Source organism: Ovis aries, chromosome 6 (genome assembly GCF_016772045.2).
Source record: "Ovis aries strain OAR_USU_Benz2616 breed Rambouillet chromosome 6, ARS-UI_Ramb_v3.0, whole genome shotgun sequence".
Lineage (NCBI taxonomy): Eukaryota > Metazoa > Chordata > Mammalia > Artiodactyla > Bovidae > Ovis > Ovis aries.
The window spans coordinates 111,318,713-111,334,752 of record NC_056059.1 but is presented as its reverse complement, the minus strand read 5'-3'; the positions used below and the strand labels follow the sequence as shown (position 1 = coordinate 111,334,752).

General features: G+C 44.4%; 1 protein-coding gene across 8 annotated transcripts in view; it reads right to left on the bottom strand.

Annotated features, from left to right (window-relative positions):
* The window catches only part of CC2D2A (coiled-coil and C2 domain containing 2A), a 129,255-nt gene that overhangs the window by 94,733 nt on the left and 18,482 nt on the right, over positions 1-16,040 (bottom strand). For all 8 annotated transcript variants that reach the window (XM_042251882.2, XM_042251884.2, XM_042251888.1 and 5 more), the window contains one exon: positions 66-154. In XM_042251882.2, coding sequence (XP_042107816.1) covers positions 66-154 — 89 coding nt within the window. The remainder of the gene's footprint in view (positions 1-65; positions 155-16,040) is intronic.

Genomic DNA, 16,040 nt, shown 5'->3' with positions numbered 1-16,040 from the left:
AAGCTGGACAAGACTGGAAGCAAGGTAATTGGCGCCGAGCAAAATATCCCTGCGGTTTCTCTCACCCTCGCAGCCTGTAATTTCTCCCTCATGCGTTCTCTCATGGAAAATTCTGCAAAGCCTGTTCTGGAGGCTGAAGGGATTGGAGGCAAGCCTAAAACAATACAAGAAAATTACTTTAAAACAACATCTTTTTCTTCCAAAGGGAAGATTAGATTAAAAAATAACAAGAGAATGTCATTTTATTTTGCAAATTTAGAACTTCACATAAACCATCATGAGATAAAGCTGAACAACGCTCCCCCCCCCCCGCCCCCCTGAGCCGTCTGACGTAATAAGGACGTGTCTTGGCTTCTTAAGATGGACAGTAACAACCTCGGTCCTACCAGGGCTGACACGTGGACTTAACTAAGAATCGAACAAACGGCACTTGATTTTTCAAGGCGCAAGCACACCAGTTCAATTACCACTGGGAAGAAGCTGTCAAATTTATTGATTTGACAATAGGCTCCTTGGATGAATGAATGACTATTGATTGATTTTGGGGTTCAACTTTCAACAGCGGTGATAGCTTCGATCAGAGAACGTTTTTCTACAGGCTCAAGCCATAGCCTTGGGCTATATTGAACAAACAACATTTATTTTGTACATAGTATTAAACCTGTACATAAACTCTTGGTGGCTCAGCAGTAAAGAATCCGTCTGGAAGGCAGGAGCCACAGGAAACCTGGGTTCGATCCCTGGATTGGGAAGATCCCCTGGAGTAGTGCATGACAGCCCACTCCAGTATTCTTGCCTGGAGAATCCCCATAGAGAGAGGAGACTGGCAGGCTACACACCGTGGGGTTGCCAAGAGTTGGACACGACTGACGTGACTTAGCACAAACCTATACATAAATATCATGAAGTGTTGTTTAGCCATTCTGTCCCAGGCTCTGTCATAATGTGTTAACTGACTGCATCTTCTCATCAACTTTATGCCATTCCTGCTAGGAGGGATCACTCACTAGGCATCTTGAAGATGAAGACCCTGGAGTAACTGGCATTGTGGGACTTCCCTGGCGGTTCAGTGGCTAAGACTCCTTGCTCTCAGTGCAGGGGACCTGGGTTTGATCCCTTTTCAGGGAACTGGATCCCACATGCTACAACTGAAAGGTCTCGTGTATTGCAACTAAGAGCCAACACAGCCAAATGAATAAATAAAAATCAATATTAAAAACATCTTCAAAAAAGTGACTGGAATGATGATTGCGTACTCAGGAGGTACAGTGCTAGGAGTTGATCCTAAATGCTGTACACCATTATGGAAGGGGTAGGGATATAACAAAAGGCTTGGGGAACAGAATGTTACGATACTTAAAGGAGAGGGGGCTCTGCTGGGAGGAAGCAGATGAAGAGATTGCAGAAGGAGCTTGAGGTCAAGCCACGGGGAGCCTCTGATGTCACGTGGAAGAAACTGGAATATATTTTCTATGTGGTGGGGATGCCCTGAAGGACGTGGAGAGCAGAGGAGGAGAAGCAACATTTTCTGGAGCTGCTCCTAGGGCTGCAGTCACGGGATGGTTGGGGTGGAGACGGAGAGACCCCAGCTGGTATAATAAAGAGGGAGCCAGCGGGCATGGTTGCAAAGAGGCCACAAGAAGATGACTTGGTGGTTCCTAGTGACGATGGGCAGTGAAAGTTGCTCAGCTGTGTCCGGCTCTTTGCGACCCCGTGGACTATACAGTCCATGGAATTCTCCAGGCCAGAATGCTGGAGTGGGTAGCCTTTCCCTTCTCCAGGAGATCTTCCCAGCCCAGGGATTGAACCCAGGTCTCCCACATTGCTGGCAGATTCTTTACCAGCTGAGCCATGAGGGAAGCCTGAGGCAAGCACTAATTCCCCCAGCAGCAGCACCTTCTGGGCACTTGGTGGACCGGCAAATGTTCAGGCCTGACCCAAGACAGACCCACTGAATCAGAACCTGTAGGTGGAGCCACCATCTGGGTAATTTTTAAGACAGACTCAAGTCGGAGGACCCCCAGTTTAGAGAAGGCAAAGATGTCTGAGGTTTCGGCTGGGGTAAGTATGGATTTGGGGCTCCTGAGAGAGAAAAAGTGGAGGCATGCCAGCCTGAGGGGTACTGGTGAGGAGGGGGATTGGTTCACTCCTGTAAATCAGAGCTGGGACAAGTCTGAGATGCTGGCAGGATATGGGAACGTGTACTGGTCCTGCACGCTGAGCTCCAGGAAGGAGTCCAGTGCCTGAGATGGACCCCGAGGAAGTGTTTCTACCCAGGTGATGCTGACATTTAAGAAAAACCTTTCCTGAGCTAGAGAGTAGGGAGAGAGGAGTTTTCTGACCCTGTAGCCACCTGCCCTGTTAAAGGAAGAAGGCTAACAAGTGAACGAAAAAGGGACAAGGCAAGATGCTTTATTAGCAGGTGGAAGGAACAGTGGGGAGAGAGGACGCTGCCCTGGGCAGAGCCTACTGTGCTGACCCGTCGCCTCTGCTTGTGAAGAAGAGAGAGCTATTTCTGTAGCTTGGTTACTCAGTGTCCTTTTATGTGACAGAAAGATGTAAAATCCTACTTTATCAGGTGCCAACCACATGCCTGAGGCTCTTCCATGCCTGGTGGAAGGCCTGAAACAGTCACCTTAAAAGATCGCAGCCTTACATGTGTGGGCTGAGGTTCAAGTTCTTTACAAGAATCTCCTTCTGTACCCCGAGCAGGCCTTTGGCGTTTGTTTGTTTTTTAAGCCAACTTTAAAAATCAAGTCACTGTTTCCCATGTTAAAGACCATCTACCCATGGTGGATCACACCCCCATGTCAGAGTCCTATGACTTTTCCTGCGTCACATTCGTCACATTTTGAATTTATGGATTTGTGTGGTTATTGCCCTGATACCTTCTTCCTCCCCCAGGCTCTGTGGTCTCCAGCCACAGAGGGTGGGCGCAGGTTAAGTGTCATTAAGTGTGTGTGGACCACCTAGGCGGATAAAGAAGGATTTCTAGACTGGACCTCTGCTCTCTGGCTGATCACCCCCCTCCTTCTGCCCCCAGAAAGAAGCAATGTCTTTGAACATGAAAAAAAAAAGAAACCTCTTGTTTATTTACCATCCCCCTCTTATTTTTAAAAGAGACCTAGTTTTTCAATTCAGTTCAGTTCAGTCGTTCAGTCGTGTCTGACTCTTTGTGACCCCATGAATCGCAGCACACCAGGCCTCCTTGTCCATCACCAACTCCCGGAGTTCACTCAAACTCACGTCCATCGAGTCAGTAATGCTATCCAGCCATCTCATCCTCTGTCGTCCCCTTTTCCTCCTGCCCCCAATTCCTCCCAGCATCAGGGTCTTTTCCAATAAGTCAACTCTTCGCATGAGGTGGCCAAAGTACTGGAGTTTCAGCTTTAGCATCATTCCTTCCAAAGAACACTCAGGGCTGATCTAGTTTTTCAAGTTGACTTAAAATAGCTGCTGCCTACATAGCGTTCATGAGAATAATTTTATGAATTATTCTTTAAAAGAGGCAAGATAGAATTCATGAAATTGTTCTAATGAACTCCATGGGGCTTCGCTGCTGGCTCAGTGGTACAGAATCCACCTGCCAATGCAGGAGATGAAGTTTCGATCCTTGGATCAGAAAGATCCTCTGGAGGAGGAAATGGCAACCCACTCTAGTATTCTTGCCTGGGAAATCCCATGGACAGAGGAGGCTGGGTGGGCTACAATCCATGGGGGTCACAAAAAGAGTTGGCCACGACTTAGCACTAAGCAACAACAAAACAACAAACATGGAGTCATTAGAATAATTTTATATTATTTAAAAGAGACAAGATATTTTTATTTTAAAACCATCTGCTCTGAATAACGAAACTGAAGGGGCTTCTTTAGCAAGTATTAGTTTAAAAAGTCTTGAAAAATGTTGAGGGGGTGAAAAATAGTTCTTTCTCGATTTTCAAAAATAAACTCAGTGTTAGTGAAAGACATCTGGAGGGTATAAAGATCTCTAAATCCGACCTGTACAACTAGGTGGTGAGATGTTATTTTCCCAGCTAGAATGTGACCTGCTTGACAGCAAGGACTCTGTCGGTGGCTTTTGTACCTGGCACCTTGTAGCACTAAACTGATGAAAAGGAAAACATGGAGGAATATGAAGGTGTGAGAGATGTTAGACGGAAAGAGTGCGATGCACATAATTCTTCGAATTTTGAAAGATTTGATTTGAGGGTGTGCAAGAGCTTATGGACAATGAGAGAATTTCAAGACATTCCGTTAAAAATATATCCATAATGTCCATTGGTGTGAAATATGGATTTTCTGGCCAAGGGATGTTTTTCATTGGGGCAGCAGGGGTTATATCAATGGATTTGACAACACTTCCCTGGCTGTCCAGCAGACCTGTGGGCCTCAGGAGCCTCATCAGCCTCACGTTTGCGAGATCTTCTCTGTGCTGACACCTCCCGTCAGCCACTCACTGCACTCCACGTCTCTCTCTTTAGAGACTTCGTCAAACGATGAACACTGCCCATTTTTCTCTAAACCACGTCTGTGATACTTGACTCCTCAGAAAACACACATCACCTTCTAATAAAAAAGGCATTGCCCTTTGAAATAATTTTCCAATCGTCTCACCTACTGCCCCCGAGTCGATGTGACCTTGTTTCTATGGACAGGCGGGCAGGCTTCTAAGGTCTTCCCTCCACAATCATGGAAGTGCTCCCAGCACCCTGATTTGGACTCCCAGCCTCCAGAACAGTGAGAACTCAATGTCTGGGGTTCAAGCCACCCATCTACGATATTTCATTATAGCAGCGTCAGCCAGCAGGTACAGGGACCGTCTGTCTGGGCAAGACCAGCCCCACCAGCTTGGCCGTTTGTCCCTGTGCTCCGGCACCATCGTGGTGATTTCACAGAGCAATGGGGCTTCCAACAGGCCTGAGACTCTGAACAGCGGTGAAGAACATCATAGGTACGCTTTGACCTGACCATCTCGCCTCGGGGTGAGCCTTCCGCATTGCCTTGGGTGGAGTGGAAAAGGCAACAGAAGCATCGGGGGGGCCAAGTGCTGTGCGGGAGGCGCCAGGGTGACCTTCTCAAACAAGCGTCTCAAGTTTCTAAGAAGGGAGACAGTAGGTAAAGCTTCTGAGCTTGAAATATTTTTGTGGCAGTTAATCTCTGACAGAGTATGAGTACACATTCTACCCAACCCACTCATGGGACCGCTGGCTTAGAGAATTCAGTTCAAGCATCAACAACGAAATCTTTCTCCCAGGGGCCTGGGAGAAATCTCTCACCTGGGGCCTCCCAGGAGGCATGAGTGGTGAAGAACCTGCCTGCCAATGCAGGACACATGAGGGACATGGGTTTGATCCCTGGGTTGGGAAGATCCCCTGGAGGCGGGCATGGCAACCCACATCTGTCCACTCCAACCCTGTCCTGGTGGCTCAGATGGTAAAGAATCTGCCTGCAATGCAGGAGATCCAGGTTTGATCCCTGGGTTGGGAAGATCCCCTGGAGGCGGGCATGGCAACCCACTCCAGTATTCTTGCCTGGAGAATCCCATGGACAGAAGAGCCTGGAGGGTTACAGTCCATGGGGCTGCAAAGAGTTGGACATGCAACTGAGTGACTAGCAACAACAGCAGAAAAGATGAAATGTCTTCTCTAGTGAGATGGAGATGACTGGGATTTTCCCACCCTCATGACCAGCTTTAACAAGCTTCAGAGACTTCTAAGAGCAGAAATGGTAGGTAGCTTCTGAAACTGGAAGAGTTTTGTAGGAGAAACAGGTCAGGGTTGGAAGAAGGACATCAGAAGCGCAGTTTCAGTCGAGTAACATTTGGGTTGTCTCAAAATAGTTCATGGACCTAACTAAATCTAAGAGCTAAAAACAGGAAACTTCCAAAAGAAAATATAAGAGAAAATGTCCATGACCTTGGGTTTGACAAAGAATTTTTAGATACAATCCATACTAGAAAAGAAGTGATAATTTGACTTCACCACGATTAAAAACTTTTGTTTTGGAAAAAGGGGCTTCCTTGGTGGCTCAGTGGTAAAGAATCTGCCTACCAATGCAGGAGACGTGGGTTTGATCCCTGGTCCTGGAAAATCCCACATACTGTAGAGCAAATAAACCTGCGCTCTAGAGCCTCAGTTCAGTTCAGTTCAGTTGTTCAGTCATGTCTGACTCTTTGCGACCCCATGGACTGCAGATTGCCAGGCTTCCCTGTCCATCACCAACTCCCTGAGTCTACCCAAACTCATGTCCATTGAGTCGATGATGCCATCCAACCATCTCATCCTCTGTTGTCCCCTTCTCCTCCTGCCTTCAATCTTTCCCAACATCAGGGTCTTTTCCAATGAGTCAGCTCTTTGCATGAGGTGGCCGAAGTGTCGGAATTTCAGCTCCAACATCAGTCCTTCCAGCAAACACCTAGGACTGATCTCCTTTAAGATGGGCTGGTTGGATCTCCTTGCTCTCTGTCCATGGGACTCTCAAGAGTCTTCTCCAACACCACAGTTCAAAAGCATCAATTCTTTGGTGCTCAGCTTTCTTTAGAGTCCAACTCTCACATCCATACATGACTACTGGAAAAACCATAGCCTTGACAAGACAGACCTTTGTTGGCAAAGTGATGTCTCTAGAGCCTGGGGACTGCAACTGTTGAGCCCTTGAGCCACAACTACCGAAGCTTGTTCACCCTAGAGCCTGTGCTCTGCAGAAAGAGAAGCCACTGCAATGAGAAGCCTGCACACACTGAGAGAGTGGCCCTGGCTCAGTGCAACTACAGAAAAGCCCACGCAGCTACCAAACCCCAGCACAGCCGAAAGTAAACAAATAAATACGGTTATAAAGCAGAGAGATGAAAAGGTTAGACATTTGCTTGGAGAAAATACCTTCTAACCATAGACCGGATAAAGTACTTGTATCCAGAGTATATAGAGAACTCTTACAATTCCTCAGTAAGGTGAAGAATCCAATTAATAATGTGTAAAAAATTAAATAGTTTACTAATATACAAGCAGCTAATAAGCATCTGAAAAATACTCCACATCATTAAGCACTAGGGAAATACTACGTTAAAAGCACAATGAAATACACTGTACATGTATTATAAAGGGTACAATGGAAATCACAGATAAAATCAGTTGTTTTTAGGCAGTGAACAAACAGAAACTCTCACAAACTGTTGGTGGAAAAGTGAAATGATACAACCACTTCGTGAAACAGATTAGCAGTTTTCTATAAAGCTAAATATATACATTCATCATATGACCTGGTTCATAGAAGCATGACTTATAATGGGAGTATTACTCAGCCATAAAAAGAATTCATTTGAATCAGTTCTGATGAGATGGATGAAACTGGAGCCGATTATACAGAGTGAAGTAAGCCAGAAAGAAAAACACCAATACAGTATACTAACACATATATATGGAATTTAGGAAGATGGCAATGACGACCCTGTATGCAAGACAGGGAAAGAGACACAGATGTGTATAACGGACCTTTGGACTCAGAGGGAGAGGGAGAGGGTGGGATGATTTGGGAGAATGACATTCTAACATGTATACTATCATGTAAGAATTGAATCGCCAGTCTATGTCTGACGCAGGGTGCAGCATGCTTGGGGCTGGTGCATGGGGATGACCCAGAGAGATGTTGTGGGGAGGGAGGTGGGAGGGGGGTTCATGTTTGGGAATGCATGTAAGAATTAAAGATATTAAAATTAAAAAAAAAAGAAATAATCCAATTATCCATCACCAGGTGAATGCAAATAAAATGTGTGCACACATATCCAGATGATGGAATAGAATTTAGCAACAAGAAGGAACACCGTGTGGATATATGCTACCACATTTATTATCTTGAAAAACATTAGGCTAAGGGAAAGAAGTCAAACACAAAGTGCCATTGTATGATTCTGTTCACGTGAAATGTCTAGAAAAGGCATATTTACAGGGATATATTTAAAACAATTCAGTGTTTGTCTAGGGCTGGGGTGGCAATGGCTGCAAATAGGCATCAAGGAACTTTTTGGAGTGATGAAAATGTCCTAAAACTGGATTTTAATGACGGTTACACAGATCTAGACGTTTACTAAACGTCATTGAATTGTATACTTACAGTGGGTGAATTTTATGATATGCAAGCTATACTTCCACAAGTCTATTAAAATGCGAGCTGTCTTATGCAATATGCAAACATGGCTTTGAGTAGGTAGTTCACATTTAGTCTGAAAGGGTCCTAGACTGGAGATAAAAATCGAGGACTGATCAGTTATACCTACAGTATCTAGAAGCTGGAATTGAAAGTCTCGAGATGACAGAGAGAATATGAATGCTGATTAAGGAAAGGGGGCTGATCTCCTAGCTTAGGGGCTCCAACTGCTAGAGGCTGGGGTGCAGGAACCCGCAAAGAGGTGGGGAGGTCCAGCCAGTGAGGGAGAAGGAAGACCCAGGAGAGTGGTGTCCAGGAGCTGAGAGCCGAGGAGGGGAAACGCGAGGTGCGGGGAGTGCGGTTGAAGGTCGAAGAAGGTAGATGAAGAGCTGACCCTAGAATTAAGTGAATGTGCGGTTCATAGGGACCTCGACAAGGACAGGGTCGACAGGCAGTGGGGATCTCAGTTAGAGGAGAAGGTTCAAGACTGCAGATAAAATGGGAATAGATGACCCTGGAGAACTTTTGCTATGAAGGAGTTTTTGGGAAAATGCCTTTCTTGCTAATTCACGATAAAGATGTGTGTGTGCTAAATCCCTTCGGTCATGTCCGACTTTTTGCAGCCCTATGGACTGTAGCCTGCCAGTCTCCCATGTCCATGGGATTCTCCAGGCAAGACTACTGGATGGGGTTGCCATGCCTTCCTCCAGGGGATCTTCCCAACCCTGGGATGGAACCTGCATCTCTTATGTCTCCTGCATTGGCAGGAGGGTTCTTTGCCACACCTGGGAAGCCCAATAATAAAAATGGGTCTGTTTAATATTCTTTGTGCTAAGAGATGGGCAGTCAGGTGTGGCCACATGCAGAAACAGAGGAGGGGTTCAGGTTCTGTAGCAGGGGGCAGGGCGTGCCATGCAGGGCACGTGGAAAGGCAATGAGGTGGTCAGGAGGAGAAGACAGAAGAAGGTGAGGGCTTCGACCATGGCTTTTGTGGGATTTCTGAGGGAAAGAGAGGGCAGGGTGGGGTAAGCAGGTTAGGACAGGCCAGTTTGAGCCGTTCTGATGGGCTCTGAGGTATGGGGTGGTCCCTTGTTGCCGGGTACCTGGCCCTGCGATGATCCAGACAGAGGACTCTTGCTTCCTGGGATTGGACTGGCCAGACCGCAGGGGTAGGGCTCTGGCTTGGTTAGTTAGCATTTCAGGCATGCTCCAGTCTGGGGTCTTTGCTGTCTCTATATTTCTAAACAATTTGCTAGTGTCTCTCCAACCAGAAAGTTTTTTTTTTTCCCTAAGATGTTAAACATAATATTCAGAAAAAAATGTTATCAAATATAGCGTACTATTTATTTTTACTTATATAAATATTTTACTTAGTACTGTAATTCAATCCCCCCAGTACCCTGTGAGGTCGTGAACTCCAGCATGGATGAACTTTTGACATTTCCTACATCAGTGGGCATCCTCTGACTAGAATCTTTTTTCCTTCTCCAGCTGCTGGGCTCCAAGGCAACTCCCAAGAGCAGCTCCTTTGGGAGGTTCTCTTTGTCTTGTACTGAACTTTATAACATTTGTTTCCTGGGTCAGTCTCTCCAGCTCTTGGTGACTTTTAAACCTAAAATAAATGATCTGTTTTTCTTTCATTTGCATCAAATTTCACTGGATTCTGAACTTTATTTGCAATCAATACTGAAAAATTGGCTCAGAAATGATGCTTTAATCAGAGAAACCAACATGAATGAATGGAAAACAGATGTCAGTGATGAAGAAATTTATGTTCATAAGAAACTACTTAGCATTTGATAGTTCCTCCCTTAAGAGATGGTGCAAGTTGGAATTGTGGCAGTAATGTGTACTTTTTTCCTAAATGTTTATTTGATTTGGAACAAGCGTCCATTCAGAGCAATGCTATCTTTATTTGGAATGTCACTGACTATGTCGTTGACTATGTATATGTTTGAATAGCAATTAGAAGCCGAAGCTTTCAGTGTGTGGGTTTATACTGCTGTTCATCAGGGAGGTGGCTCCTCTGGGCATGCGCCTGGGGCAGTGGGGGATGCCAGATCATCAAGGTGGCTTGTATCTAAGTATACTTGATAACACTTGGAGCCCTGTAGCCTGTAGGGATGCTACAGTATAGAGAAGGTCATAGGCTCAAGGTCAGGAGCTGGAGCAGTAGAACTGAGCAACAGACCAGACCCATGAGAGGTTTGGGGAGTGAATCATCAAGAGGGAGTCAAAAGTTTGGACCTAGGTGAGCAAGTCCAAGCTATGGTTTTTCCAGTAGTCATGTACGGATGTGAAAGTTGGACCATAAATAAGGCTGAGCGCTGAAGAACCGACGCTTTTGAGCTGTGGTGCTGGAGAAGGCTCTTGAGAGTCCCTTGGACTGCAAGGAGATCCAACCAGTCCATCCTAAAGGAGATCAGTCCTGAATAGTCATTGGAAGGACTGATGCTGAAGCTGAAGCTTCAATACTTTGGCCACCTGAGGCAAAGAGCTGACTCATCCTGATGCTGGGAAAGATTGAGGGCAGGGGAGAAGGGGACAACAGAGGATGAGATGGTTGAATGGCATCACCAACTCAATGGACATGAGTTTGAGTAAGCTCTGGGAGATGGTGAAGGACAGGGAAGCCTGGCGTGCTGCAGTCTGTGGGGTCGCAGAGAGTCAGACACACACAGCTGAGCGACTGAACAGCAACTTCAGAGCAGGCAGACTTGGTTGGCAGGATGTGGTGGGCTGGTGCTTGTGGTTGTCGGGTGGAAAGTGAACACAGGGAAACCAGAGCAAGGCCATGAGTAAAATACAGACAGCACTGTGCTTTCCCTGGGCAACTGTAAACCATTGTCTTTAAAGACCAATCAGAGTTAAGATTTGTGGGTGTAGAATGAGGCTGTAGTGTGGCAATTATTAACACAAACTCATTTAGTATTAATGCGATAATTTGTGGGAACTATATTCAATATCCTGTGATAAACCGTAATAGAAAATATGAAAAGGAATGTATACATATGTACGATTGAATCACTTTGCTGTACAGCAGAAATTAACATAACATTGTAAATCAATTACACTTAAACAATAGCAATAGCAAAACCAAAAGGAACAGATTTTCCTGACGTCTGTAGACTGGAGTTTCAGTTCTGGCTCTACCATCTAGCGGCTGGTTCTCTTTGAACCTGAATTTCCTAAACTATAAAACAATGCCTGATGACGGAGCTGCTCGGAGTAACGTAGTGCATATAAAGACGGTGCCCGCTCCATGATCACTCTCCCCCTCAGAAGAGGGAATTATTTGTGTTGGCTACTTAGCATCAAGTTCTTCTTCCAGCTGGAGAAGGTGACGACGTTGCTGTCAGCCCCTCTGTGGGGCACTTGCTGTGTATCATCTGATTTCATTGTCGTGACAGCTGCACGAAGCCAAGGCTTTTATGATCTCCATTTTATAAACGAGGCTCCTGCAGCTGAGGGAGCCTAGGTTGTTGCTCCAGGTCCCATGACTAAAAGTAGTGACAAGTAGTAGTGAGCCTGATTTCAGTGTCTCTGGTGTCAGGGAATGTTTGTGGACTTGAAATGTTTATTTCTCTTAATCTTGAGCAACATAATGGAGTAAGCGTAAGAAAAGACAAAGAGGAATCTTGATGGAAATCTCATCAGAAAGCTTGCTGCCTGGCTTAGCACACGGTATTAAGTTCTCAGAGTTCAAGGTCATCAGGTTTATCATCTGTTTGTCTGCTTTCTCTCTCTCTCTCTTTGAGTTCAAGAGATTTATGATCTACTTGTCTTTTTTGCCTTCTTCCTTTCTTTCTTTTCTCTTTTACTCTCAAAGTTCAAGGTTGCCAGATTTATCATTTGTTTATCTGTCTCTTCCCTCCATCCTTCCATTCCTCCTCTTTCCCTTTCTCTTTTTCTCTTTCTGGGGGAGAGTAGGATGCTTCAGGTAAACAAGTAAGTGTTTAAGGAAGAAAAATATAATGAAATCATATGAGCTTAAAACAGTTCCACAACTTCCTTAGCATAAACCTTTTTGGAATAGGGAAACCACTGAATCTGAGGTTTTGCCTAGAAAAAAGGTAGGTAAGTAGTGTTTATAAACCAGTCATGAGAAACAGCCTCTTGAACCTTTTATTAGTCCCAGCCCAGGTTGGGGAGGGGTGCCAGAAGGACTCAATATATGAAAATCAATCAATGTAACACACCTCATTCACAAAACAAAGGCCAGAAACCGCATGATCACCTGAATGGATACAGAAAAAGCATTGGACAAAATCCAACATTGTTTTACGATTAAAAACATTCAACAGACTCGGAACAGAAGGAAATTACTTCAACATGGTGAAGGTCATATATGAAGAGCCCACAACTAACATCCTCAGTTGTGAAAACCTGAAAGCACCTCCTCCAAGATAAGGAACAAGGCAAGGAAGCCCCCTTTCTCTACTTCTATTTAACACAGTGCTACAAATCCAGACCCGAGCATCTGGCAAGGGCTGTAGGCTGTGCCCTCCCAAACTTTGGTGTTGAAAACTAATCCCCAGGGTGATGGTATTTGGAGGCAGGGCCTCTGGGAGGTGATTAGGTCATGAGAGGGTAGAGCTTTCATGACTGGGATCAGTGCCTTTATGAAAAAGACCCCAGAGAGCTCCCTTGTCCCTTCTACCATGTGAGAACACAGCAAGAAGACAGCCACACAGGAACCAAAAAGGAGACCCTCCTTACCAGACACCATATCTGCTGGTGCCTTTACCTTGGATTTCTCAGGCTTCGGAACTGTGAGAGATAAATTTCTGCTGCTGATAAGCTGCCCAGTCTAGAGTGCTAACAGAGCCAATAGACTAACAGAATAAGTTACAAAAGGCACCCAGATTGGAGAGGAAGAAGTGAAGTTATCTCTGTGTGCAGATGACACGGTCTTTTAAAAAATATTATTATTTATTTTAATTGGAGGATAATTACTTTACAATATTGTGATGGTTTTTGCCATACATCAGCATGAATCTGCCATAGGTATACTGTGTCCTCCTGAACACTTCTCCCACCTCCCTCCCCACCCTGTCCTTCTACGATGTCACGGAGCACTGGCTTTGAGTTCCCTGCATCATGGATCAAACTCCCACTGGCCATCTACCTTACATACAGTAATGTGTATGTTTCAATGCTATTCTCTCCAATCATCCCTTCCTCTCCTTCTCCCACTGTGTCCAAAAGTCTCTTCTTTACATCTGTGTCTCCTGTGCTGCTCTGCATGTAGGGTCATCCGTACTATCTTTTCTAGATCCCATATATAAGCATTGAGATACGGTCTTTGTCTTTCTCTTTCAGACTTACTTCAATCTGTATAATAGGCCCTAGGTTCATCCACCTCATTAGAAGTGGCTCAAGTGTGTTCCTTTTTATAGGCAAGTAATATTCCACTGTGCACATGTTCCACAAATTCCCTATCCATTCATCTGCTGATGGACATCTAGATTGCTTCCATGTTCCAGTTATTGCAAATAATAATGCGATGAACATTGGGGGAATATAAATCTTTTTCAATTCTGATTTCCTCAGAGTATAAAATGATATGGTCTTTTGTAGAGAAAATCCTAAAGATTACACACACACACACCCACACACACACGCACACAAGTATGCATACACAAACTGTGGAAACAAATAAGCAAATTCAGCAAAGTTGTAGCATAGAAAATTCATATGCAGAAATTAGTTGTCTTTCTATACACTAGCCATGAAACATCTAAAAAAGGAAACTAAGAAAACGGTTGCATTTATAATAGCATGAAAACAATAAAACACTTAGGAATGGATTTAATCAAAGAGGGAAAACACTTGTACCCTGTAAACTGTAAAACACTGCTGAGAGAAATTGAAGATACAAATAAATGGAAAGTCATCTCATATTCATAGACTGGAAAACTTAATACTACTAAAACATCAATATTGCTGAAGGCAATCAATAGATTTAATGCAATCCCTATCACAATCTCAATGGCATTTCTCTCATAAGAAAGTTCATCCTAAAATTCATATGGAATATTAAGGGACCTTGCAATAGCCAAACCAGTTTTGAGAAAGAACAGTAGCAGGCTCAGCCTTCATGATCTGAAAACATTACAAAACTATAGCAATGAGAGCAGTATCGTACTGGCACAAAGACAGACAAATAGAACAATAAAATGGAATAGAGAGCTCAGGAATAAAGCCTTGCAGATATGGCCCAATAATCTTCGGCAAGGATGTGAAGATCACTCACTGGGGAAAAGACAGTATCTTCAACAAATGGTGATGGGAAACTTGCTATCCACATGGAAAAGAATGAAGTTGGCCCTTACCTTATACAATAAACTCAAGATGGATTGAAGTCATCATTGTAAGACCTAAAATTATAAAATTTCTAGGAAAACACAGAGGAAATCTTCTGACATTGAGACTGGTAATGATTTCTTGGGTGTGACACCAAAATCACAGGCAACGGAGACGACAGCAGACAAAGGCTAAGACACTTCAAACTGCTGGGCCTTGGAGGACACAGTCAACAGAGTGAGAAGACGAAGTATGGAGCGGAAGAGAATATTTACAAATCATGTATCTGATCAGGGATTATTGCCCAGGATATGCAAATAACTCTTACAACTCAACAATAATAACAAGAAAGCAAGTAATCTGATCAGAAAATGGACAAGGGATAGGCCTTTCTGCAATGATGATAAGTGGTCAACATCACTACTAATCAAGTAAGTAAGTAAGTGTTAGTCGCTCAGTCATGCCCGACTCTTTGCGACCCCATGGACTGCAGCCTACCAGGTTCTTGTGTCCATGAGATTTTCCAGGCAAGGATACTGGAGTGGGTTGCCATTCCCTTCTCCAGGGGATCTTCCCAACCCAGGGATTGAACTCGGGTCTCCTGCATGGCAGACGGATTCTTTTCCGACTGAGCTACACCTACTCATTAGAAAACACAAAGTAAAACCACAGTGAGATATCATCTCACACTAATGAGGGTGGCTACTATTAGAAAACAAACAAACAAAAGGAAAACAACCAGTGTTGGTGAAGATATGGAAAAACAGGAAGCTTTGTGCATTATTGGTGGACATGTAAAATTTTGGTATACCTAGTATGGAAAAGAGTAATGATGGTTTCCTCAAAAAATTCAGATTAGACAAGTCATATTTGTTCTTGCTCATGTTTAGTCATGTCCAAGTCTTTGTGACCCTATAGACTGTAGCCTCTATCCATGGATTCTCCAAGTAAGAATAATGGAGAGGGTTGCCATTTCCTTCTCCAGGGGATCTTCCCAACCCAAGGGTCAAACCCATGTCTCTTGCATTGGCAGGCGGATTGTTTGCCACTGAGACACCTGGGAAGCCTAGAAATACCATAGGAACCAGGAATTTCACTTCTTGGTATATAGCCAACAAAATTAAAAGTAGGATCTTGAAGAGGTATTCGCATGTTCATATTGAAAGCAGCATTATTAGCAATAGTCAAGAGGGAGAAGCAACCCAAAAGTTCATGAAGGATAAATGGATAAGCCAAGGGTAGTCTTGGGATACATGGAATATTATTCAGCCTTAAAAGGGATCCCTGTCACGGGCTAAAATATGAACCTTGCAGACATGATGCCAAGTGAAGTTAGCCAGTCATGAAGACAAATACTATATGATTCCACTTACAGTAGGCATCTGTGTGTGTGTGTGCTCAGGTGCTTCAGTTGGGTCTGACTTTTTGTGACCCTATGGAAAGGAGTACACCAGGCTCCTCTGTCCGTGGGATTTTCCAGACAAGAATGCTGGAGTGGGGTGCCATCTCCTTCTCTAGGGGATCTTCCCGACCCAGGGATCAAACCCATTTCTCTCACATCTCCTGCACTGCAAGCAGATTCCTTACCACTG